The sequence below is a fragment of the Aspergillus alliaceus genome, assembly GCF_009176365.1.
Source record: "Aspergillus alliaceus strain CBS 536.65 unplaced genomic scaffold BDW43scaffold_29, whole genome shotgun sequence".
Lineage (NCBI taxonomy): Eukaryota > Fungi > Ascomycota > Eurotiomycetes > Eurotiales > Aspergillaceae > Aspergillus > Aspergillus alliaceus.
In genome coordinates, this window is record NW_022474712.1 from 337,436 (window position 1) to 361,440 (window position 24,005).

The 24,005-nt window shown below is 49.2% G+C and overlaps 8 protein-coding genes across 8 annotated transcripts; 6 read left to right on the forward strand and 2 right to left on the reverse strand.

Moving 5' to 3' along the window:
* The first annotated feature begins 33 nt into the window (after nucleotides 1–33).
* Nucleotides 34–1,234, forward strand: BDW43DRAFT_112735 (uncharacterized protein). Its single transcript, XM_032037948.1, has 3 exons — nucleotides 34–102; nucleotides 171–288; nucleotides 373–1,234. Exons 1-3 carry the CDS (start codon nucleotides 97–99, stop codon nucleotides 783–785), a joined length of 537 nt encoding a protein of 178 aa, XP_031899148.1. The 5' UTR covers nucleotides 34–96; the 3' UTR covers nucleotides 786–1,234.
* A 1,831-nt stretch (nucleotides 1,235–3,065) lies between these two features.
* BDW43DRAFT_320234 (subtilisin-like protein) lies at nucleotides 3,066–7,845 on the forward strand (the record flags this gene model as incomplete). Its single annotated transcript, XM_032049046.1, has 10 exons — nucleotides 3,066–3,389; nucleotides 3,445–3,889; nucleotides 3,963–4,051; nucleotides 4,108–4,404; nucleotides 6,040–6,275; nucleotides 6,342–6,363; nucleotides 6,413–6,486; nucleotides 6,558–6,887; nucleotides 6,942–7,010; nucleotides 7,197–7,845. 10 exons carry the CDS (start codon nucleotides 3,066–3,068, stop codon nucleotides 7,843–7,845), a joined length of 2,535 nt encoding a protein of 844 aa, XP_031899149.1.
* A 528-nt stretch (nucleotides 7,846–8,373) lies between these two features.
* Nucleotides 8,374–10,914, forward strand: BDW43DRAFT_301163 (glutathione S-transferase family protein; the record flags this gene model as incomplete). Its single annotated transcript, XM_032045002.1, has 8 exons — nucleotides 8,374–8,643; nucleotides 8,731–8,918; nucleotides 9,043–9,619; nucleotides 9,885–10,015; nucleotides 10,080–10,179; nucleotides 10,319–10,402; nucleotides 10,455–10,800; nucleotides 10,853–10,914. The coding sequence occupies 8 exons, from the start codon at nucleotides 8,374–8,376 to the stop codon at nucleotides 10,912–10,914; spliced, it is 1,758 nt and encodes a 585-aa protein (XP_031899150.1).
* Nucleotides 10,915–10,993: 79 nt separating this feature from the next.
* BDW43DRAFT_112772 (uncharacterized protein) lies at nucleotides 10,994–12,248 on the reverse strand. The gene is made up of 3 exons (XM_032037949.1): nucleotides 12,005–12,248; nucleotides 11,786–11,901; nucleotides 10,994–11,704 (listed from the first exon to the last, which is right to left on the reverse strand). The coding sequence occupies exons 1-3, from the start codon at nucleotides 12,068–12,070 to the stop codon at nucleotides 11,074–11,076; spliced, it is 813 nt and encodes a 270-aa protein (XP_031899151.1). The 5' UTR covers nucleotides 12,071–12,248; the 3' UTR covers nucleotides 10,994–11,073.
* Nucleotides 12,249–12,334: 86 nt separating this feature from the next.
* Nucleotides 12,335–13,478, forward strand: BDW43DRAFT_280016 (uncharacterized protein). Its single transcript, XM_032042374.1, has 2 exons — nucleotides 12,335–12,918; nucleotides 13,014–13,478. Exons 1-2 carry the CDS (start codon nucleotides 12,597–12,599, stop codon nucleotides 13,064–13,066), a joined length of 375 nt encoding a protein of 124 aa, XP_031899152.1. The 5' UTR covers nucleotides 12,335–12,596; the 3' UTR covers nucleotides 13,067–13,478.
* A 130-nt stretch (nucleotides 13,479–13,608) lies between these two features.
* Nucleotides 13,609–16,704, forward strand: BDW43DRAFT_280018 (uncharacterized protein). The gene is made up of 3 exons (XM_032042375.1): nucleotides 13,609–13,824; nucleotides 14,044–14,432; nucleotides 14,503–16,704. Exons 1-3 carry the CDS (start codon nucleotides 13,772–13,774, stop codon nucleotides 16,137–16,139), a joined length of 2,079 nt encoding a protein of 692 aa, XP_031899153.1. The 5' UTR covers nucleotides 13,609–13,771; the 3' UTR covers nucleotides 16,140–16,704.
* A 2,177-nt stretch (nucleotides 16,705–18,881) lies between these two features.
* gldB (putative glycerol dehydrogenase (GldB)) lies at nucleotides 18,882–20,413 on the reverse strand. Its single transcript, XM_032042376.1, has 2 exons — nucleotides 19,811–20,413; nucleotides 18,882–19,742 (listed from the first exon to the last, which is right to left on the reverse strand). The coding sequence occupies exons 1-2, from the start codon at nucleotides 20,216–20,218 to the stop codon at nucleotides 19,173–19,175; spliced, it is 978 nt and encodes a 325-aa protein (XP_031899154.1). The 5' UTR covers nucleotides 20,219–20,413; the 3' UTR covers nucleotides 18,882–19,172.
* A 1,057-nt stretch (nucleotides 20,414–21,470) lies between these two features.
* On the forward strand, nucleotides 21,471–23,359 carry BDW43DRAFT_112838 (phosphatidyl synthase). The gene has a single exon (XM_032037950.1). It carries the CDS (start codon nucleotides 21,781–21,783, stop codon nucleotides 23,239–23,241), a length of 1,461 nt encoding a protein of 486 aa, XP_031899155.1. The 5' UTR covers nucleotides 21,471–21,780; the 3' UTR covers nucleotides 23,242–23,359.
* Nucleotides 23,360–24,005: the final 646 nt, after the last annotated feature.

Consider the following 24,005-nt stretch of genomic DNA (forward strand, 5'->3'; position numbering starts at 1 on the left):
CTCTCTCTTGATCAACTTCTTTCGCATCGGGAAATTTTGATCGCCTTTTTGAAATAACCATTGATTCATAGTCGTGCAATTGATTCAGTCTCCACCATGGATGTAAGTTCCATGAATACATGTAAGCCCCGCGTTAAAGTCCTAGTTAGCTAACGATCGCAACCCAATAGGTATTCTATGTCTATACCTATTCCACGGCGGGATGGCTCTCGCTACAGAGTGTGTCCTTGATCACAGTCCCGCAGATCATGACGACTCTGCTACTGGACGAGACAAGATCGGCTTCTGGTGAGTGTCATATCAAGATAGTCAAGCTCCTCAAGGCAACGCGAAAGTGGCTTGTTAGGAATACTCACCCTAACCCCTCTGTAGAAATGGAGATATACTTCGCACGCTGCCTTGGTTTTAGCTTACTCACCATCGCCATCCTAACGGCCATGCTAACGGGAACCATCCCCTTGAACTCCATGGTGTCAGAACCAGTCACGACGGAGGACAACGACTCCAAGGCACCGTATGCCATCCCCACCTTGATCGTAACATCCCTTTTCCAAGGAATTTCGGCGTTCTACGCCTATACGCGGTACCTGTCCTCGGATCAAACCGCCTTTGCTATAGGAATGATCGGATACTCGGTGGTGGCTGCAATTGGGCTTTGGTGTGTGCTCTTCGCCAGTAGTAATGGGAAAATTAGTCGGAAGACGGGCGCAGACAAGAGAACGACTGGATTTCCTTTCAAGAACACAGAGGCGGCAAAGAAGCATGCTTGGAAGAAAAGGTCATGAGCCCTTTCGAGGAGGGGGCGTTGTGCCTGGGCAATTCTATGGGTGATCGGGGTGCAGAATGAGCTCATTTCATGAATAAGCACTCTGGATCCTATTCCTGAGTCATGGAGGTCCAAGCCAGCAACCAACGGATAATCAAGCCTGGGCGCTTATCGGGTGGCTGAAAAATCGCTGCTAGTGTGTACTCCATTTGCATGAATTAAATTAATAGCCAATGACGTTGTCGAACACACGTTGCCTGGTTGGATGCGGCGCTCAGGCCGAATTGAAGCCAGAGGGGATATAGCCCTGATTCTTGGTCATTCGAATTCCGAGGTTTTCCCTCTTCTTCTAAATCCGAGACAACGCCCAGGACCACGATGGGGGAAAGAGATTAAAACTGAGATTAAAGATTAATGACTGCCAACGGAACCCCGATGGAACAAGAGATGCCAAGAATTTAGCTGCCTGGCTGCTAGTGCCCTCTAGCCTCAGGCCATGGGTTGAGTCCCGCCCAATCGCGCCTTGGGGCTCACCACCTCTAACCTTCTCACAAGGCTCTCCCTCACTCTCTCCTGCAGGTTCTTTACTTCCTTCCCCTCTTTTCCCTCTCTGAAATCTTCCGAGTCTGCCGGGAAGAGGCTAGGAAAAGCAGCTTAGGCTTAATATCCAATTCCCCGACTTGAACTGAGGGAATGAACCTATCGGATGCAACCATCACCAACATCATCGTCATCCTCCTTTTAATTAACCTGCAGTTCTGTCAGCCCACAGGGTATAGCCAGAGATGCCAAGGACTTGCTTGGCTGGATCATGCATGAAGACAGGTGGGCACTGGTGCGTGCGGAACCACAAATCTTACTTGCAAAGTACCCATGCACCTGAAAAACACTGCCAATGATCATTTGACTTACCGGATTAACGGGTTGGACTTCGAACCCTTTTGCTAATGCCGATGCCGTCTCGTCGACTGCCACCTTGGCTTCCCCTCTTGGCCCCTCTCGTCCCTTGATGCCAAGAGCCTTGGTCGCTCGGACTCCCGGCGGTGGGCTTGCCATCTACCTTCGGCTTAGGGAGATGGGCCATTGAGGGATGTGTCTAATGAGCTACTCTAGTGTTGACGGGAAGACCGGCTGTCTGCTCGTGCCATTGGCCACTCAACTGACTCGGAGTATTGTCGCCTTGCAGGGGTTTTGTGTAACGCCAGGGGTAGTTGCCGTGGTGTATGCCCTTGCCCTGGTTCTTCTGCGGGAGCAGTACCCCCAAACATAGCGAATATGCCTAGGTCCTGATACTATCAGGAGACCTTCTGAAGCACATGTGTGTTCGCATACTAAAATCTGGCGTAGCACCAGGAATTGCTTAGCTTCGTCCATGGACGGGCCAGAAAGTGCTTATCGCATATCTCTCACTTCTTTGTGTGCTAACCTAACCCCTCCCCTCCCGTCTAGATACAATCACCATCGCCAATACCGAGGGGCGATATTATAGGCGCATACACTTATTCCTTTTTTTCTTTTTTGCTTTTCATGCAACCCCATGCGTTGCCAAATTTGGGTACACCCTGGGGCTCATTCTCAGAAGTTTGGATTCCGACAAAGGCATCTTCCCCAATCACAGCCCTTTATCCCCGATGAAAGACGTGGGTAATAGCGGATATCGCGTGAGGATGCCAAGCATTTGGAAGAGGTCACATTGATCTCTGTCGCATCGTGAGGATGATCTTCACTCCTACAGGTATCGTCCGCAGCGTTAGGCCTTCTCGGCCTAAGATATCATTTCTTTGTTTCCTTATAGCGAGCTACCGTAGAAATTCATTGGCTGCGGGATATACTACCTTCCCTTTGAAGGTACGCCGATCGTTAGTTACTCCTTTTGGGGAAAGCGTGCTATGCAGTTCTTTACCGAACCCTGTAGCCTCGACAACTTGCCATAGCCTTGTGTCCCTTACAGTCCATTATGGTTGACTAAAGCGGGTCAGCTTCCCTGGTGGCCATCGCCATTTCTGCCCTCATCATGTCCGCTGATAATGCAATTTTCCGGTGGAGCGCAACGGCGTCGTCTCTGAAGATGCGATGTCACCCTGTGAGTTTCAACCACGCTCAGTAGTACAGCGCATCCTTGTCATGCCGTGCAAGTGATCCGAAGCCGTAGGAATTGCTCAAGAACGGGAGTACCTGGTGTTCCTGAAGCCTATAAATACCACCTGCATACCTCATTTGTTCTCCTATTCATCATCAAGCCTCTGGTTCCTCTCCTCCGACTTGAGTTCCTCTCAATCATCTTTGCGAGCATCTTATCATGCAGTCCATCAAGCGTGCCTTGCTCCTTCTTGGAGCTGTCCTCCCCGCGGTTCTCGGTGCCCCTGTGCAGGAGGCTCGCCGGGATGTTGACAAGCTTCCGGGAAAGTACATCGTTGCCTTCAAGTCCGGCCTTGAGGAGGCGAAGATTCAGGAGCATACAACCTGGGCTACTAATCTTCACCAGCGTAGCCTGGAACGCCGTGATGTCGCTGCTGGTGATCCCCCTGCCGGTATTGAGCGCAAGTACAAGATCAATAAGTTCGCCGGCTATGCAGGCTCCTTCGATGATGCTACCATTGAGGAGATCCGCAAGAACGAGGATGTATGTAACTATCCCGCTCGCTCACCATGTGGAATCATGGCTAACTTGGGTATAGGTTGCCTACGTCGAGGAGGACCAGCTCTTTTACCTCGTTGGTCTGACCACCCAGAAGGGTGCTCCTTGGGGCCTGGGGAGCATTTCCCACAAGGGTCAGGCGAGCACTGACTACATCTACGACACCAATGCCGGCGCGGGTACCTATGGCTACGTGGTGGACAGCGGTGTCAACGTTGGCCACCAAGAGTTCGAGGGCCGGGCCAGCCTTGCCTACAATGCTGCTGGCGGTCAGCACGTTGATAGCATTGGACATGGGACTCACGTTTCCGGCACCATTGCTGGAAAGACTTTCGGTGTTGCCAAGAAGGCCAACATTCTGTCGGTCAAGGTTTTCCAGGGCCAATCAGCCAGCACCTCCGTCATTCTTGATGGATTCAACTGGGCCGCCAATGACATTGTTAGCAAGAAGCGTACCAACAAGGCTGCGATTAACATGAGCTTGGGTAAGTCTGCGTTGCTCTTTCCCACTGATACTTCTCTCCCCAGAATATGCAGTCTCTGACTCCAAAACTACAGGCGGTGGCTACTCTCAGGCTTTCAACGATGCGGTCGAGAGTGCATTTGAGCAGGGTGTTCTCTCGGTTGTCGCTGCCGGTAACGAGAACGCACGTCTCCCTTCCTTCACGCAAAGGCGAATCTGCAACTGACATGATGCTTTTAGTCTGATGCCAGCGACACCAGCCCCGCTTCTTCTCCTAATGCCCTCACTGTTGCCGCTATCAACAAGAGCAACACCCGTGCCTCCTTCTCCAACTACGGCGATGTCGTCGACGTCTTTGCTCCCGGCCAGGATATTCTTTCTGCCTGGATTGGCTCGTCTTCTGCTACCAACACCATCTCCGGTACCTCCATGGCCACTCCCCACATTGTCGGTCTGTCCCTCTACCTGTCTGCTCTTGAGAACCTCAGTGGCCCCGCTGCCGTGGCCAAGCGCATCAAGGAGTTGGCCACCAAGAATGTTGTCAAGGATCCCCAGGGCAGCCCTAACCTGCTTGCCTACAACGGCAATGCTTAAGCACGAGGTTTACCTTGAAGATATCCACTTTCGTCGCGGGACTGTAAGGGGATTATAGTTGGCTTGGACATATACATGGCACGCATACAGCGTGATACATAGGCTGTTGCTCAAGGACCGGGATCATCTCTGGATCCATGTACAGGGTCTAGATATGATAGAGAAATGAGATCCAAAATAATTGATTCTCAGATTTGTCTAGCTTGCAAGGTGTAGCCAAATGCATAGAAGAATCCGTCGCGCTTTTTAAAGTCTGCACGATCGCCCAATCTGGTTAAGATCCCTGGTGTTTGTCTGCCATAGATAGTATATGGCCAAGGTGGAATTCTCGGTTCTTGTTTCGATCCCACCCCTAAAACCGTACCATCTCTGGAGTGGCATCATCAGGAGCGGAATGAAATCATTATAGCTGTTGTGCTAGTATTCGCATGATAGGTTAATAAATGCTGTACTGTGAAGACCACATACGAAGAAATTGGTTCGACAAGTACGTCATGGATGGGCACAGCACTGGTGAGATTTCCTAAGAGAGAGAAAAGATTCTTTCACCTATCCAGGAATGTGGGAGCCTTGATAGAAATTAGAAAATGCATCTTAACGCTCAAATGCAGGTTTCTTTCTGCCCTAATTGGCAGCTGGTCTGTCTAACCATATGCTATTGTGATACACACCAACACAATTCAGTTGCCGGCTGTCTTAGGGTTTTCAAAAAAAAAAAATAAGGATATACTGAAATTGTTTCAAAGTTCTGTACATAATACTGACTTACGACTCAGGAAACCCCCGTGGCCTTGGCCTTAATGCGCTAACTTGGAAAGGGGGGGAGGGGCGTGAGGTTATATATAGGTGTAAGGCTAATTTACAAAATTCTATATAATTCGTCTCCAATGTCATCCGAGGGACATTCCCTATCGTGTTGCGTAAGCTATGGAGGTTGAAAAAGAGAAAGTCCAGAAGAATTCGGCGGGATATGCCAAAACCTGATATTTCCTAGCCCTATCGCCCAAAAAACAATACCGGGCTTAGTACAAGAGCTTGTGGTGCTCTCTTCAAGCACGAGTCTTTCCCTCTTCTCCTGACGCGTGGATTATGGGGCAAAGAGGGCAGAAAAAGGGATGGAAACGCTGACGAACATTGCTGGCGACGCCGAGCATTCAACTAGTCAGTCTTCCGTCAGGTATGTAGATCTTGGACTCAAACGAGAGGTATGGCCACCAAGGGGTTACGGTTCCAAAGTTGTGAGGACCCTATGTCGTCTCAGTTTACGTTGTGAGGGACTGAGGAATTCGAAAAATAGCCGTTGAAATGACTTCAGGAGCGCCCAAAATGACAAAGTGCGCCAGGTGACTGACCTGGAGCCATGGGAATAACATCATACCTCGCTCGACATTTGGTGGAGATCTGCACACCCAACCCCTTGCATTCTGGGGAAAAAAAGGCCTGGAGGTACGTATGTCTGTTTGCTTCAGCAAGATGTAGCTCGGATTATTAAGTTGAAACCCTGATGCTGGGTCTTGCTTGATATTTTATGCTTGCTGCTTTCAGCATCCCAACTTGTTTCCCCCCCCTTCGACTTAGTTTATTGGATTTTTCTGTCTCTCCAAAATGAACGCCAAAATGCCTGAGATTACTATGTCTCAGTTTGAGACAGACAAAGGCATTTTGGAATCGCATTTGAGACAATATGGCCTGCAGGTCGCGGCTGACGGATTCCATATCCGATGGGCCAAAGGGAATCAGCGGCATCCTCGCAATTGGAGCATTATACGGAAAGCTTATGACACCAGCTTGATTATCTTCCTTGAGCTTTTCACGTATGTTTACTGTTGGTTGCCCTGGATAAGATTTGGACTCCTTGCTAACTTAAAGCTTGCATGCAGAACTGCCATCAGTGCTTCAGGCGTACGTCACCCAGTCGCTTTAATAAGAAAAGAAATACTGAATACCACAGTCTACCGCTGCCAAGGATGCTCTCAGTGAATTCAACATCGAAAAGGAATTGTCCATATTTGTCTTTGTATCAATGTCTGTTCAACACCTTACAACCCTATCGAGTCTCGCCTGTGTTGCTTTTCTGATGACTGAATGGGAAACAGATATTTATTGGGCCAGGGCCTCGGTTCTATCGTTTTCCCTCCATACTCAGAAGCGTTCGGACGCAAGAACCTCTATGTACTCAGTACGGCGTTATATAGTATCTCCTGTGCCATCGTGGCTGCTGTTCCGTCCATGTCTGGGGTTATCATAGGTCGCCTTCTAAGTGGGATTTTCTCAGCGATTCCGACCACAGTTGTGATTGGCAGCATTGAGGACATGTTCAATTCTCGAGATCGGGTTTGGGTGCTTTGCCTCTGGGCAATAGTAGCTAACCTGGGTTTGGTGACCGGGCCCATCTTGAGTACATTTATCATTACGGATCTCAACTGGTATGTTCCTCTACTTGACCAGGCCGTAAAGTTCTTGCTGACAGCCACCTACAGGCGGTGGTTATTCTATGTGGCTGCCATTGTGACTGGTCTTCTGACCTTCATCCTACTGACCATTCGCGAGTCTCGTCCCTCCTTGTTACTGGCGCGAGAGGTGGCACAGTTGCGTAAGGTCACCGGAATTGAAACGCTTCAGGGTCTGAACCCAGACCGTACGCCGGATCTACAGACCTTCGTGCGCACTGCACTGTTCCGGCCCGTGCGGCTTTTCTTTACCGAGCTCATCGTCTTCTTTGTGTCCGTGATTAGCGCCATTGCCGTTGCTTTGGTCTACCTCTTCACAGAAGCTCTACCTCCAATCTATCAGTCTTTCAACTTCACCACAAGACAATCATGTCTCCCTTTCATTGCGATTGGGGTTGGTCTCACCTTCGGGTTCTTGACCCGTTATATCGATCTGCATATAATCGACAAGCACCGCCAGAAGGGCCAACCACTCCTGCCTGAGCACAAGCTAACAGGCTTCTGGATTGGAGCGTTCGTCCTCACCGTGGCACTCTGGGCTTTCGCCTGGACTATTCCTCCCCAAGTGCCTAACTTGCACTGGATAGTGTCTGTCCTTTGCCTGGTGCTGATAGGATATTCCCTGAACGAGATCGAGTACGTACTGGGCGGTTACTTAACCGATAGCTACCTCAGCTATGCAGCCAGTGGGCTGGCTGCACTTAGTCTTGTCCGAGCTGTTTTGTCCGCTATTTTGCCGCTCATCGCACCACCAATGTTCACAAATCTCGGGAACAATATGGCTATTTCCGTGCTAGCAGCCATTGCGACCATGTTCTGTGCTGTCCCGCCGCTATTTTCACGGTTTGGGGAGAAGATCCGGGCCAGGAGCCAATTCGCAAAGTACAGCTTACGCATGTATAATGAGCATAGTGTTGACGAGGATGGGTATTAAGCATGAGGGCTGGTGCCTTTCATGTTAGAGAATATTGAAGATGCAGTGTACGTTTGGGTACCTTGGAGGCGTGGAGTATAGAGTATGGTGCTTTTTCATTACTTGAACGAGAAAGTGTGTGAATGAGTGGGCGGCTATTCGATTGTTGTCAAACGAACTGGCGGTATTTGTTTTGATTCTATAAATACTCAATAAATTCATGTGGTACAAAAGATTGGAGGGATCACAAAACCAATTGCTGCTGGATTTCTTTCTTTTTCCTGACTTCCCCATCTTTCTGTATTCCTTAATAGATGACATGGAATTGAAAATAAAATCGATCTTCGTTATTGTTTGATCAATTGATTTATGCAGTGTTTGTTATTTAATATTATTTAATATTTTCTGCCAGTTAAAGCTGCCGCCGCTTCAAACTCCCGCCATTTCCCCATCCACTCCTTCGCAAAAGCAGCACCCCTTTCCATCTCCCCCATACTTCTACTTCTATCTCAACCATCGATCTCGCAGGTGGTGTAACTAGACAACAGAATGGACAACACAGGGATGCAATCCTCGGATCTCCCTCATCCGCTCCATCTCGACTCGCTGCCTGCTGTCGCCGAGAATGCGTCCACACTGGCAGCGGCACAAGCACAGCAACAACAGCATCAACATGATATACAACAACACGTTCAAAGTGCCGATCACACTGATGCCCAGTCATTACACTCTCTGCAAACCGCTGTTGGGCCATTGGAATCATACACAATCACACAACAGGACCAAAGATCATTTCGGGAACCATACAACAACCTCCTCGTAAGTATACTAACAGGCCGTGAAACCCAACTCGCAACTGGTATTAAATCTAAAACTCAACCAAAAAAAAATAACTGACTGGAAAAGCCCCGCGATGACCCCCAATCTCTGCGCATGCAGCCACAGAGCAGTTCTGACGCCGAGACCTCCATCTTTGCATCCAAACAAGGCGGTTATCTCCGAGATATGACCTCGGTCTTGGATCCGCCTGATCTGGACTGGTGGAGAGAGAGATTATTCAACGTGGATGAGACGGTTGTGCTAAGCGAGGAGCAGTACGTTGACTCTCTCCCTTCCTGTATCGCATTGTCATTGTTACGGTTGGGGGGGATGAGGGCGGCCGCAGTTGTAGAGAATCGGATGATAGAAGACGACGATCTAACAAAAACCCCGCGGTAGATTCTTGACTTACTTCCCACACGTGGACAACATCTACTCGCATCGGTCTACGCAGCATTACAAACGCAAACCGTTCATATCGCATTATTGGGACTGCAGACTCAAAGGTCGTCCTCCGGGCACGCCCAAGTCCGACGATCCAAACAAGAAGAAGCGGAAACGAACAGCCCGCCAACGGGATCTATGCGACGTCAAGATTAAAATCACCGAGTATTTCCCCGGGTACGGTGCAATGATGGTCCCGGTAGGGACGGCCAATGGAAGCGGGACGCCTCTTGGCCCGGACTCCCTGTCCGGCGGAGACGCGGTGTTTCCTGCGTCTGGGGATCCGGTGCCGCGGGATCGTCAGCCTTTTGGTGTGCTGACGCCTAATCCGCCGTTGCCTGAGGGACATCCTGGTGCCAATGGGCAGCGGTTCTTTACGATCCAACGGGTTAATGGGAATGGTGCTAATGGGAAGAATGATGGGGTGAGCGGGGGGCATCGGCATACGCTAGAAGAGAGTGATCGGGTGAAGAAGAATAGTGTTCAGCGGTATGTATTGAAAGGGGCCAGAGATAAAAAGAAGGCAACTTCGGTAAGTGGAAATTCTCTATTCGTCGATTTTCTATCGGAACCAAAAAGAAAAGAAACACCAAGAGGGATGCCTTACGTCACATCTCCCAGTATTAAATTATAATCAATAGGAATCATTTCCTTTTGTGTCTTCGTTTTACCCCCGCTTTTCTTTTTATTTCCTGAGAGGAATTATTCATTTCCAATGCTTAGACACCTTTTGCGAACACCCCACCTTTGTTTACTGCCAACAGTCTATTCCCAGAGTCTAATTCAACCCGCACAAGACCAGGACGATGAGTACCCAAAACCAGCCTCTGCAGAAAACATATCATACAAAAGCCACCGGCTTAGCTGCTGAGACCGTGACGAGTCATTCTAGCGAGAATGAGTTGAAATTGTACGGCAGCTGCTTCTGGTATGTGCAAGAGGAATAGAGGTCATCCACACTACGGGGTACCTCAATACTAACATCATCCCAGTCCCTTCGTGCAGCGTGTATGGATAGCCCTGGAGGCCAAGGGCATTCCATATCAGTATCTGGAAGTAGACCCCTACCAAAAGCCCCAATCCTTATTGGAAGTGAACCCAAGAGGACTTGTCCCTGCCTTACGACATGGGAACTGGGGATCGTATGAGAGCTCTGTTCTGCTAGAATATGTATGAAGCCCACAAAACTTGACACATGCCAAGTACTAAGAGATCCTGACGCTTCATGCAGCTTGAAGACTTGAACACCGGCCCACCTTTGCTCCCACTAGGGGATGCGAAACTGCGGGCCCATTGCCGACTCTGGACGGACTTTGTGGGTTTTGTCGATCGTAACGCCCACGAGAAGCACATGCTAACAAACGCAGACTAACCGCCACATCGTGCCCAATTTCTACCGTGTTCTTCAGGAACAGGATGAGCAAAAGCAGATTTCAAACGCGCAAGAACTCAGAGATGCATTCAAGACGCTGGTGAACGCCGCCGACCCCCAAGGGCCATTCTTCCTCGGAGAAAACATCTCCTTTGTGGATGTCCAGGTGGCCCCCTGGATTATTCGACTGAACCGCGTTTTAAAGCCTTATCGGGGCTGGCCGGAACCCGAAGCAGGGAGCCGGTGGGGTGCCTGGGTCAATGCAATTGAAGCTAATGAGCACGTCAAGGCGACGACGAGTGATGACGAACTCTATCTTGACAGTTATGAGCGATATGCTCGTGAGTTACCTTCGTGAGGAATTTGTTTGCCATAAGGCTGACGCTTGTCTAGAAAACCGACCCAACACTTCTCAGCTTGCGAACGCGATTAATTCCGGACGAGGTCTTCCTTGATCGCTGTGTCAGTAAGACCAAGAGTCCTTTTTCTAAGGGAATTCTTGGGAGTCTGCTGGGGTGGTATGCGCAAGACCGCTGGAAGGCTACCCATCAGGTGACTAGTAGTCCACATGGGTCGTGGCCAAACTCGCTCCCATGCGGATCTTTTTGCATGATCTATGTCGCTCTGGCGCCTCTGTTGCCGAATTGGAAACCACCCCTGCCACTGCTGTCCGGGCCCCGAGGGCTACGGATAGGCTGTCGGGGGGGCTGTTGGTCATTTACATTTCGGTCATTGATCGGTTGTTTCTCTTTCCTCTGTACATAACTTGGCTTAGGGGATCCGGGATCATAAAGCTGTCTAGACTTTCCGGATGCCGCCGAAGAATCTCTCTTGTCCCGGTTGTTGTCTCTTCCGCTGCCACGGCTTCTTCCTTTCCCTCTACCTTCAACCTTTGGCGGAGTTCCACTGCGCGGTGATGACGCTCCTGATGTAGTGGCAGATGGGCTCCCGAACAGTCTCTCACGCACTTCTTCATACTTGCGTTGCTTCTCCTCCCGATTTCGCAACGCAATGGCTTGTCGTTCCTCGGGGGTGGGCTCTGAGCGTTTATTTTCATCGTCCGACTCCTCATCATTTTCGCCGTTCAGGGCAAGTCGTCCTAGACCGGCGGCTGTTGTGTTGATAGATGAGGACTGCCGAGAGTTTTGCGGATTGCGACTCAAGAGGGTCACTGTCGGTTTAAACTCCTGCTTGAGAGGGACGTCGGAGCGTGATTCCAGGAAATGGAACGTTTGTGGAGACTCACTATATGTAGAAGATTAGTCAGACGGCAATTGTTCACAAACAGCACGGGTGACAGATGCTATATAAGACAGATGTACGTACGCTTCAGCCCATAATTGTCGGTTAAATTCAACCTGCTGCGCTCTGCGCTGCGCCTTGGTCACTTTGGAGGATACTTTCTTCTCCGGTGGAGGCGGGGTGGGGTCGGAGGCTAAGGTCTGCGGATGAGTTCGCAGTTAGATCAGTGGGTTTCAATTATAGTGAGCTTAAAACGGTTGATATGCCCGGACGCAATCGTGGACAGGGAAAAGGCATGCATACATCAGCTTGTCTTTCCCAATCTTCTTCCCACGCATCGTGGGTTTCAGCGGAGGACTTTGCGCTCATGGCAGAAAGGTACTTCACACGGGGAAGTATGTGGAATAGACGGAGTATGCAAACAGACGATGAGCAAGAATAGTTAAATACAAAAGGTCTACACCAAAAAAGAAAGATTAAACCAAGATCATGAGCATTGGGGGAGTCAAAAAAAGAGTGACGAGAGAGGGGAAAGAGTAGGGCCCCGTAAATTAAAAAGAAAGAGGGAAAATCTGATGTTGCTTAGTTAAGGAAAGCTTTACTCCGCCTTTGCATTCATTGCAACCACATCAAATCCAGTTCACGATACCACGAATTACTTACCTTTCTATACCCGCTTTCACGTCGCTTCCCTCATTTTCTCTCGTCATGGCCACTGGTATGTTTATTCATTCTTCGCTACCTCCTGTTCCACTACCACCACTACCACCCCTACCACCACTCTCTCCCCCTATTCACCATTCGCTCCCCGCATTGATCCTCACCAAGGCATCCCAACCCCGAGAGCTCATATCCCACTAACCAGATCCAACCAGATCTAGACGGAGACTCCCAAATGGCTTCTTCCCCCGAATCCTCCCACATGCACTCCGAAGACTCCCCCGTCGGATCCCGTACCCCCACAAACAACACCCGGACCTCTACCTCCCAATTCCCAGGCACCTCCGAGCTCTCACCACCCGGATCGCAGACACAGTCCATATCCACTGATATCGGAGGAATCACCGGAGTGGGGAATACTAGTACACTTGGAGGCTCTGGGGAAACGACGTCCGCTCAGCAGCAGCAACAACCGGGGGCATCGTGGATGAACAAACGGGCGGAAGAGGAGTACCAACGGGCCATGGATTATGTGGTCGATCAGGATTTTAGCCTGGGTAAGTGTTTTTTCTTTTTACATTTACGTCCTTTCTTGGTGGCGGTCGTGTTGGTGGTGGTGTTCTGGAATCGGGGCTGACCGTCGTGATGTTAGATGAGTTCGGGGATCCGTTTGATGAAAGGGATATGGAGGAGAAATTGTTCTAGAGCTATGGGCTACGGATGAGTATGGTGTTTAGGGTGTTTCTTTCTCTTCGAGTGCTTGTATTCTTGGGACATAACTAGAGGTGTGGTTCTTGAGTTATGTAAGATGTGAATGATTTATGAGATATGATTGTCGAATTTGCGGGCTCTTTTGAAGCTGTTTTTAAGATGAGATGGGGTCATTGCGGCCAAACGTCTTATGCGTGATGGAGGTCTACTGGAGTCAGCAAAGTGAGGGTTGATATTGCAGTACAAGTCGGGGTGGTGATCAACTTGGGAGTCCAACGTGATATCCAATGGAGATTTGGATTTATATGAACCATGATATCATAGACACTGTCCTAACCCACAAGAATCACATGAACTGTTCAATGAAGAGCAAACGGTTCTCTAAAGTGAAGAAAGGCCAATCATTGGCATTGGTCTTCAAGCTGAGGGATGGGAATCTCCGTTGGCACAGCAACGGCATCCCAAGACAAACCCAACGAAAACAATTCACTTTATCATTGATTTCAGTTCATTTATTTAATTCTGGTCTCCACGCGCGTCTCTATCGCTTACTACAAATCGGTATTATTTTGCATTCCGTTTCAGATCTTCTGGTAAATAGAAGAACGTGTATCGATATATTCAGACATACATAGTGCCTTCAACTCTCGCCATTTGACGTCACGGCTGTTCACATTCCTCGCGTTCGTGAAAGAAACAATGTTGACCAACGACAAGCCTGCGATACAGGCTGCTCCAGATCCACAAGAATGGTGAGTATCATTTATTCGCACATTCCTGGCGCCGTCAGTATAAGGAAGACAACGAATTCTACCTGTCTCAAGCCGATGCATTGGCCTATTTACATCAAACCCCTTTTTCTTGTTGATGACTGTCCCGAGTGGGCAAACCCCCAGTCACTTGACTTGTCCCGAGTACGACACATACTCAGAGCACTTGCACAGTCGCTAATTTGTCGCGAATCACCGCAGTTCCCTTCAAAACCCTAAATTCCAGCAGTTCCAAGAAGACAGATTCCGATTTACTCCTGTCAAGGTCCTGAAGCCCGCCCCTCGCATCTGGGATCGCCAACCGTCGACCCCGTTTCTGGCGCGTCCCAGATCGCGCAAGGTGTGGAAGCGCTTCCGCTCCTCGTTTAACAGTATGAAGGCGCTGCAGCAATTGATTGCTTCGCAAGGTGGTCTCGATGATCGCGACAACCTATACACCGAAATCAATACGTCGCGAAATGAGGACTATATCCGCGGCGTCAAGAGACAGTGCCTTGGGCATGATTCGGAGGATGAACTAGAGGTGAAGGCATCCCGGGGGCGTTCTTTCCTTGAGACGAAATGGGAGTCAGAGGCTAGTGGAAGAAGACGTAAGTCACCATATCGTGTCTCTATCATTTCGTTGTTGTGGTGATGAGCCCGGATTTGACTTTTAGGCAGGCAAATATCCCGCGTATAATGGTCTCGTGGACGTCTCCGAGCCTATGATAGACGAAGGATCCAGCGGCAACAACATGACTTATGAACACACACACGATACGGCCACGTCAAGAGAGGAAATTTTACCGAATCCGGTTGAAAGGGACGAATCGTTGATTGTTAACCCAAACAGCCCTACAAGATTGGCTACTACCGCAGCCTATCCCCGCACGCTACATGTTTCACCAAGTGGGATGGATGGAACCACTCCCGATATAAAGGGCGCTGATGACATCGATCAACCCCAGGATAATCTGCTTTATCCCATCTCTCCGGAAGCTGGTCATCCAGCGGGTGTAGAGGAGCAAGGATACGATGCAACTTTGGATGCCACTATGAGAGATGATCTACAGTCTGGACAATTTGAATCACGGACCTCTACGACAGTATCTTCAGATGATGTGCTGCAGGAGACGGACGTCACAGAACCGCCAGCAACGGCACCCGTGCAGGTGTTGACTGCAGAACAGGAGTCAACTTTGGTTCGGTCGGCACTACGGAGCTCATTGGACGGAGAGGATGCCGCGTTGCTAAACAACTTCTTGTCTAAGGCGAAAGCCAAACGTGAGGCCAAAGCAGCAGCAGCAGCATCATCAGCTATGGTGACGCCAGATGTGGAGGAGAAGGCCGATCCGGAAGTCTTGGAGATCCCCGATATTCCCACCCCGCAAGGCCGCCGGGTCTTGGAGGATTTGGATGCCAATTCACCCTCGCCGCAGAAAGCCCAGTTGTCGCCATCCAAGGTTCCTGGTAAGGACATTGACGCAGATGAAGTCCAACTGCCCTCTAGTCCCCGTCGAAGCACCCGAACCCGTAGTGTCAAGTCCACTCCCCGGACGACTACTACGACTACAGCGGCTCGCAACACCTTGACGCTTCGCCGTGCCAAAGGAACCGAGTTCGTCTTTCTGAAGCGGACTGAAGCGCAGGAGCTGGCACTCACCACTCGTCGGAACACACGACAGAACAAAGGAGATGCGATGTTACCGAAGTACATGCTACAGACTCTGGCTCATCAATCATCAGATTCCGAGTCACCTTCCGATGACGACAAATCTGCAGGCGATCCCGGTCGACGACGGGCATCGGCAAAAAGGGTGTCATGGAACGACGATCGACTCGTTGAGTACGAAGGTGAGCGTGGAGTGGGGAGTAGCGACGAGGTTACTAGCCAGGGAGGGAAATCTAAAACATCCGAGAAAAGAAGGGCAGCCAGTAGCCGCACTACCCGTTCACAGGGCTCCTCGAAGACTGATGGTGGTGACACGGTGCCGATTGCATCGACTACTGCAGCTACTACTGCAACACCTCGAGCGCGGCGTGTGCGGCGGCTGGGAACACCGAAACCTACTGCAGCCGTGGATGCCAGTGCTTCACCGTCCACCAGAATGAGTCCGCCTGAAACGCGCAAGAAGCTGGCACCCAAGTCACCCCGGACAGCATTAGCGGGAAGTAGTGCATCCAAAAAGGTTTCCAGTGTGAGCACCCGGAGTGACACTCGAGCGTCATCAGACAGTAGCTCGATGAAAAGCTCCAGTCTTTTCAAGGCCCATGCCGGGTCAACCCCGATGCCAAGGCGAGTTCGATCGCGACCTTGACGGACCGTCTGAGCACTTTTAACGTATCTTTCATTGAAGGCTATTTTTCGGCTTGCTCCCTTGGTACAAAGTGTAATAGATTGTGTACCGCAGGGCTGTAAATAAAAACAAACAAACCCCTGTTAATATTTGATTCGACCATTAATGATGTCGGGATTTGGGAAAGGCGTTAGTTTGAAGACATTTGAGGGTGTGATTTCGTTGATCTTTCTCTCTTTTTCTTTTCTTTTTTTTATTTGTTTTAATTACTGTGCTTGTCAATTGACAACTCTCTGGGGAGACATGAAGAGAAATCCGGGGGATAATGGAGAAAGACGCCGCACAGAGCTTTTGATCTGCATGTGAATTCCATGACTACCTCCGATGTAAACTTCACCCTTTTCCCCTCAATTTTGAATCCTGATACTTCAAGGCCTCGGGCCCTATATTGCCGATCATTGTCAGATCAACTCTCAAGGTCTCGCTTAACCTCCTTCAAGGGACTTGTTCTTTCAGGTGAGCATTGATTGTTCCCTGTCCGGGACCGAGTCTTCCCGTAGGAGGGGCTGAGTATGTGGGATCGTTCCAAAGTCAACATATTATTATGGAGCCAATGTTATTCTCTGAACTCCATCTTTCTCCATATGACTGTGCAATCATAGGTTGATGATGGCAGTGACTGCAGATTGGTGTGAAACTGATATTCAGTGGTATAAAATGGGTGGTAATACCGATACTGGACTGGTACTGATACCCGATCTGCAGTTTGTTTCAATACCTCACTTCCCAGTTCCAACCTATCAATAGGCTACATCCCCAAATGATAGTCAAATATACTGGAGCAAAAAGAAAATGAGAGCACGAAAAACACTTAGAAAAATATCAAAGTCCTCGATGCAGAGTGATATCATCCTCTCCCCACCTGTTTCCGAACCAAATTCGACCGAGATATTTCCAACTAGAAACCAAAACCTGACCACCATTCAACATGCCATCTACCGGGCACTATCTACCTATCGAGCTCAGATCTTCACACGAGAGAACTTGGCTTTCCTTAGCAGGCTTCTTGCCAAATCTTCAGTGAAACCAAGGAAGGTTTACCTAACATTCACCTGAACCCTTGTAGACAACCTATCCAGGACACCAACTATACAGAGTATACGTAGACCTGCACAACATGTATGTATGTACATTCCTACTACCTTCCTTACCTTCAGCCACCAGTTACCCCCTTTATCAAAAACAAGGTCCCGGGGGCTTATCAAGATCCAATCCCTTGGGAAATGCTACGGACCTATAGCACGCCTCCAATTGTCCAAGATGAAACATCCTTCCATCTCAACTCACCGGGGTATCCATTACCTGAGATAAACCCCCAAATAAAGAAGGACAATGCATTGAACTACAGAAAAGGAATATGGAGCGGTCGGTTCCTGATCCATACTGAGAACAAAAGAAAAGACCAAAGACGAACTGATCCACTTATGTAGAATATTGTATTCATCTACTACCTACCACCCTCCACTAGAGTACATACAATGTACATACCAAGATAGATATCCAGTAAAACAGCCGACGCTACCCATCCATCCCAAAATTAAAAACATTTAAAAATAAGAAAAGAAAAAAAGAAAAAAAAAAATCTCAAATTTAAATCCCTCAAACAAAAAAGGGCGGGTGGGAATCAAACAACCCACCAAATCATCGCAAATCATCAGCTTTGCAATTAAATGTAAGCCAAATGTCGTCTAAAGGTACTGTAGCCTACCTAACCTCAACCTATACTACTACTACCTAGCCTAGTACTACAATACCTATCACCCGAAGTGGATATAGGATCCATCCACCCTTTATTCCTCATTCTAGTTCCTCCCAATCAGAAGCAACCCCGGCATGTCCCCACCGATAACCCGAGTTTATGGCCTTTGCAATCCATCCCACGTCATTCCCCCTCCCCCCCAAAAAGGTAGGGTACGAAATCATAGGGTTAGGTTTCGGGGTGGTCACGGTTCCACTGGGGCCCCGCGCTAGGCTGGTTTGGGAGGTTCGGTGTTTTAGGGCTTTTCCGGATTTGCCCACCGGAAGGGGGGTGAGTGTCCGGGTTTTCCCGAGTTTTTGAGGCTTTTTGGGTTGAAGGGTGGTATTCTGGGTATGGATGTGGTATTTGATACGACTATTTTAAGGATAGGTATTGATAATTGATAGGATACTCAGGTATGAGGTAGGTATGAGCTTCTACCTTATCTATCAATATGTATGTTACCTGCTCCGTACCTATCGTAACTATCTTGTTTGCTTTTGCCGTCTAGATCGGACTCGAATATTTTCTTTTTACCATCTCAATAGTAAGAACTCTGCAGCTAGAACTTTGTGTCACTATCAGAAACTCAATTGAATCCTTACGAAACTCAATGAGAATGAAAGGTTCAAGGCAAGGTAAGATCCAATACTAGGTGGTGAGGTTTGGATTGACCCTGCCCTTTTCCGGTCCTGGGCGCATAGCGTCATACTACATAAGTTACTAAAGCGCTAGCCGACCTGTCGCATGTCATGGAGGACAGTCCTCCGTGTCCACCTTCTCACCTGTGCTAATTACAGTAGTAGGATGCAGGTCGCAGGGGTAACTGAACTGAGGCACGGTTCCATAGAGCTTCAATTTCCTAGGATTGGTTCTCTTGGATTGTCAAAGGAGGTCCTTGGCGGCTGGAAATTACACCAATAATAATAGTAAAATAACAATAATAAACCAGAAAGGCCATTGAGAAAATCTTTTTTTTTTTTCACTTGCCGCTTGGCTTTTGGAAATAGATATTTCTATTATTTATTTAATTTTTTGGCTTTTCTTGTAAGGTACCTGGTAAATTTTTTGTATCCTACTTAAACCAGAATAACCTATCCAAAAGTTGATGTTCGTAGGCATCGTAACACCCGTACATTCTTCGTTGATACTATGGGGAATATATGTAGCCACTGTATAAACCTCCGACAACTCTCCAATTGTTTATGTCCCGCATAAAGAAAAGAAGTCTATTGTCCCTCCTCGAACCCATCTATTTAAGCAGAAAGGTTCTTGGCGGTCTCCTCAGGCCAAACATCGTAGCCAAAGGTATCCTTCATGTTGACGAAGCGGAAGTGACGACCCTCGGCCACTTTGTTGACGGCCTCGTAGTCCTCATCGGCCAGCTCGATGCTCTTGAAGTTGGAGACGATACGAGCCGGGTTGGAGCTCTTGGGGAGCACAACGTAGCCCCGACGCAGACCCCAGGCGATGAGCACCTGGGCCAGAGTGTTGCCGCCCTTCTGGGCGATCTCGTTGAGGGTCTTGTTCTCGCTGACCCGCTCGCCGGTGGTGGGCACCTGGTTCTGGGAGCCCAGGGGGGAGTAGGCCTCGGGCAGGATGTCGTGCTTGAAGCAGTACTGGACCAACTCGTTGTTGGGCAGGAAGGGGTGGATTTCAATCTGGTTGACCTGAGGCTTGACCTTGGCAAACTTGAGCAGCTTCTCGAGTCCCTCGATGGTCCAGTTGGAGACACCGATGGCCTTGGCCTTGCCCTCCTCATAGATCTTCTCCATGGCGCGCCATGTGGGCTCAGGGTTCTCAGTGAGGTCCTTGAGGATCACGTACTGCGGTTCTGTTAGCTTTTGTTTCGGGGGAGAGATTCTAAAGCTTATCACGAAATTAAAGTACATACCTTGCCATCGGGGCCTATCTTGGGCTTCTCCTGGTCCTCCTTCTCGGCAGCAATGGGCCAATGGACGAGGAATAGATCGACGTAATCGAGACGGAGTCTCTTGAGGGAGTTCTCAATGGACCAAATAACATCCTCGTGGCGGTGGAGGTGGTTCCAGACCTTGGTGCAGACGAAGATATCCTCACGCTTGACGGATGGGTTCTTCTGGAGGAAGTCGTGGATCGCATCACCAACCTCACCTTCATTGAGATAGAACCAGGCACAATCCAGGTGCCTGTATCCGGTCTCCAGAGCGCAGGTGACAGCCTTGTAGGTCTCACCGACCGAGCCCTCGCTGGCGAAGGTACCGAATCCGACACCGGGGATCTTCACGCCGTTGTTCAGCTTGAATGTGATTCCGTTCGACATGTTGATTGATTGTGATAGAATTGAAATTGGAGAGGGGTATATTGAATGAGAGATAGCTATATTTTGCAAGGTTCAAGAGGATGAGAGGGGTAATAAAAGATCGAGAGAAGCTCCGAGCACAAGTGGGGTGGAGGGGAAAGGAAAACAAGGAGGGGTTGCGATGGAATGGAATGGATGAAGTATGTTATGATGACATTCCGCTCTCTAGTTCTTTTACCATACGATTATTGAGTGGTTTCTCCTTCTACCTTTACCCAGTTCTACTAATTCTTGACCCTTTTTTTTTTCCGTTGCTTCAACTGTTCTGTTTTTTTTATATACTAATATTGGCAGAATTGATGTTCGCAACTGTAAGTAATCCTACTCCCTAAGTAAAGTAGTACATACTGTACATACATACATGCCACTAGTTTATTAGTTCTTCCGTATACCCACACTCATGACGGCATCCGTTGCAGCAAAAATAATAATAATAATATTTGAAAAGAAAAAAAAAATAGGAAAAGAAATTGAGGCAGAAAGGAAAAAAAGCTCCACCAGCCGAGAAAGCCGCCATGACATCACTCCCATTTCAACCCTACTGCAATGTTGGTGTCGAAACGGCGCGAGCGTTTGACCCGCTGCTGTCCGCTCGATCGTCATCGGCTCCATCGATCTCAGACGCCTCCCATGGGTGGAAATACTTGACGGCCAATTACCTGCCACGCTGGGGCCCACTAATCATGCTCCTATCCAGTCATCGTGCAGGATAGCTTCATGCTGAGTTTGGAGGGATCAGTTTTTGGGGAATAATGGTCGTTCGTTCTGCCTGTGAGGGTTGTGTGTGTGAGCGAGGGAGAGAAAGGGCCGATGACCAATGGGCTGAACGGCATCGGTCAATGGCCGTCAAGGACCGGTTCGGGAATAGCCTTAGGCAGGTATCCTGCAGCCTTGATGGGATGGAGTGGTTGATGATGGAGGACTGAGCTCCGTTATGAAATACTATATACACAATACCACAGGGTCCTGGGTAGGTAAGGGAAAATACCATACGAGGTTTGATCCACGGGTAACATTCATTTTCGTAACCATACTTACCGGATGGAGGACTAGTGGGATCCGCTGTACCCGCCCCTGCGTATCTTCGAATCAGGTCTATCCAAATGCCAAATTCTATGATGACGATAATTCTCAGGAATTCAGAGTGATGATACGCCCCTCGTGTGTGGAGCCTGATGATGGCTGCTCGCAGGGTTAAATAATAAAAAAAAAAGGAAAATTAAATTATTATCTCAACTTTGGAATTGACCGCCACTACCTTTGGTACGAGTCCTTTGTTATATATTAGTATCCAAGGCTGCCCTCCCAATCGTCAATCCGTTATCATCCTTTCCTTTCTCTATCTATTCCAACTCAAACTCATCCCAGGACACTGCCCTATAGCTCGTGGAAGCTTGTTGGCCGTCGATCCTTTTTTCTGACTCGTCCAGAATTGATATAATCATTTCTTATATATACATATACTTCCTCTTATCACCCTTCCCTTCCCCTTCCTCCCTCGCCTAGGAATTCATTAGACCATCATGCCTCGCTTCGACGACGCTGACTTCGCGGTTGATGCCGCCCCTGCTGCCCCGGGTACTGCTCAAGCCCCGGCTGCTCGCTCTCCCAGAGACTCTCGTGCTAGCATGGCCGGTTCTCTGCCCATTCCTCATGATGCGGGTGCCACCATTGAGATCCCCGCAACTCGCAGCTCCATCAGCGATGCTGCTCAGTACATGCACAACCTGAGCCTGTCTCCCTCGACAAGGGACCGTCGTGGCTCTCGCAACTCCTTTGGCACCTCTCTGCCCATCCCCAGATCCCCTCGTGTCTCCCGCCTGGCTTCTGTGGTCACCGCGGATGGTGGCTCCGTTTCCCGTGACATCCTGGCATCTCAGGTCCAGGATATGTCCAAGGAGAAGGTGGACGCGGCGAAGAACATGGCCTTTGCCTTCGATATCGATGGTGTCTTGGCTCACGGTAACGAGCCGATTGAGGAGGCTAAGGAGGCCCTGAAGATGCTCAACGGCGACAACGAGCTGGGCATCAAGATCCCTTACATCCTGCTCACCAACGGTGGTGGTAAGACTGAGGCTGCCCGTTGCGAGCAACTTTCCGAGGTTCTCGGCGTTCCCATTTCGACCGACCAGTTCATCCAGTCTCACACCCCAATGCAGGCATTGGCTGAGTACTACGAGACGGTGCTTGTGTGCGGTGGTGAGGGTCAGAAGATCCGTGAAGTTGCTGAGAACTATGGTTTCAAGAACGTTGTTCACCCCAAGGATATTCTCGCCTGGGACCCCACAGTTTCCCCCTGGAGGTGCTTCTCTGAGGAAGATCGCGCCGAGGCTAAGCCCCGCGACTTCTCCAAAATCAAGTTCGACGCGATCCTGGTCTTTGCCGATTCTCGCGACTACGCTACCGACATGCAGCTGATCATGGATCTGTTGCTGGCCGAGGACGGAAAGATGTTGACCCGTGCTGAGGACCCCGTCGCCTCTCGAATTCCTGTCTACTTCTCTCAGGGTGATCTGGTCTTCCCCACGGACCACAAGGGACCTCCCCGTCTCACCCAGGGTGCCTTCCGTATCTCTATTGAGGCTCAGTACAAAGCGATCACCGGCGTTGACCTCGAGCGTGTCGTTTACGGCAAGCCTGAACGCGCCACCTACACCTATGCCGACGAGGTTCTTAAGTCCTGGATGGAGCAGATCCACAATGAGAACCGCCTCCCCAAGAACATTTACATGGTTGGTGACAACCCGGCCTCCGACATCTGCGGTGGTAACATGTACGGCTGGAACACCTGCTTGGTCCGCACCGGTGTGTTCCAGGGCGGTGACAACGACACCAACAACCCCGCCAATTTCGGTGTCTTCCCCAACGTCCTGGAGGCTGTCAAGGCTGCCGTCCGCAAGGAGCTTGGCCAGGAGTTCAAGTTCAAGTGGAACCCTAAGGTCAACCCCGTTACCGGCGGCGACAGCGGCTCCGCTGTCGAGTAAACGACGATCATGCCAACAACTCAAAAAGAATCAAGGAACTTACCCTTAACTGGCGTTTGGTGATTTCCTTTCTCTTTATTTTCGACATTACGGTATATTTCCCATTTTGATGCTAGACGTGTGCAATTTTCATGGGCCTTTTTTTTTACGGGTTTGAACTTTTGATATCCATTGTCCCCATCGAGGCTGAAAACCAGCAGCCTTAAGACGGGTTGATCATTTTTGTTCTCATTTCCTTACATTCTGCAATTTAGACTGGGTTTATTTCTTTTGTGATGATGCAAGGGCATCAATGAATAAGTCTTGTTAAAACATACCATGATGAGGTTCAACTGGATTGGATACACGGATAGATTTCTTTGACTTAGGTTTGACAATTGAAGCGTCTGCTGGTTGGTCCAACGAGCATGCAAAACTTGGTTCGAACTTCCTTTCTCGAGTCGTTGACGACATCCGAAGTTAATTCCTACTCGTAGATCCATAGATCGAAATACTTTAATCTCATCTCATCTCATCCTACACTATAGTATAGTACGTACAAAAAGTGCTCCTCTACACCCTCTATCCAACAAGAAAGAAAAAAGAGAAAAAGAAAAGAGAAGAAAAGAAAACTCTGCCGCAAAGTTTTCACAGACGGGAGATATCGGCCTATATGGCATGTTCACCCGGCCTAAAATTAACCACAGCCACATCCGAGACTTTCTTCTTTTCGAGGCATGACTCCGAAGGATTCTCGGGTTTATTTGCTATCCCGTGTTCGGGTC

Bases quoted from the DNA above. Each gene is read 5' to 3' on its own strand.
- BDW43DRAFT_112735 (XM_032037948.1), top strand. The intron at 289-372 runs GTGAGTGTCATA...ACCCCTCTGTAG, and splicing joins CGAGACAAGATCGGCTTCTG to AAATGGAGATATACTTCGCA.
- BDW43DRAFT_112772 (XM_032037949.1), bottom strand. From the start codon at position 12,070: ATGAGCGCAAAGTCCTCCGCTGAAACCCACGATGCGTGGGAAGAAGAT. The intron at 11,902-12,004 runs GTATGCATGCCT...ACTCATCCGCAG, and splicing joins ATTGGGAAAGACAAGCTGAT to ACCTTAGCCTCCGACCCCAC. The intron at 11,705-11,785 runs GTACGTACATCT...TTCTACATATAG, and splicing joins CGACAATTATGGGCTGAAGC to TGAGTCTCCACAAACGTTCC.
- BDW43DRAFT_280016 (XM_032042374.1), top strand. From the start codon at position 12,597: ATGGCTTCTTCCCCCGAATCCTCCCACATGCACTCCGAAGACTCCCCC. The intron at 12,919-13,013 runs GTAAGTGTTTTT...TCGTGATGTTAG, and splicing joins CGATCAGGATTTTAGCCTGG to ATGAGTTCGGGGATCCGTTT.
- BDW43DRAFT_280018 (XM_032042375.1), top strand. From the start codon at position 13,772: ATGTTGACCAACGACAAGCCTGCGATACAGGCTGCTCCAGATCCACAA. The intron at 13,825-14,043 runs GTGAGTATCATT...GAATCACCGCAG, and splicing joins GCTCCAGATCCACAAGAATG to TTCCCTTCAAAACCCTAAAT. The intron at 14,433-14,502 runs GTAAGTCACCAT...ACTTTTAGGCAG, and splicing joins AGAGGCTAGTGGAAGAAGAC to GCAAATATCCCGCGTATAAT.
- gldB (XM_032042376.1), bottom strand. From the start codon at position 20,218: ATGTCGAACGGAATCACATTCAAGCTGAACAACGGCGTGAAGATCCCC. The intron at 19,743-19,810 runs GTATGTACTTTA...ACAGAACCGCAG, and splicing joins AGATAGGCCCCGATGGCAAG to TACGTGATCCTCAAGGACCT.
- BDW43DRAFT_112838 (XM_032037950.1), top strand. From the start codon at position 21,781: ATGCCTCGCTTCGACGACGCTGACTTCGCGGTTGATGCCGCCCCTGCT.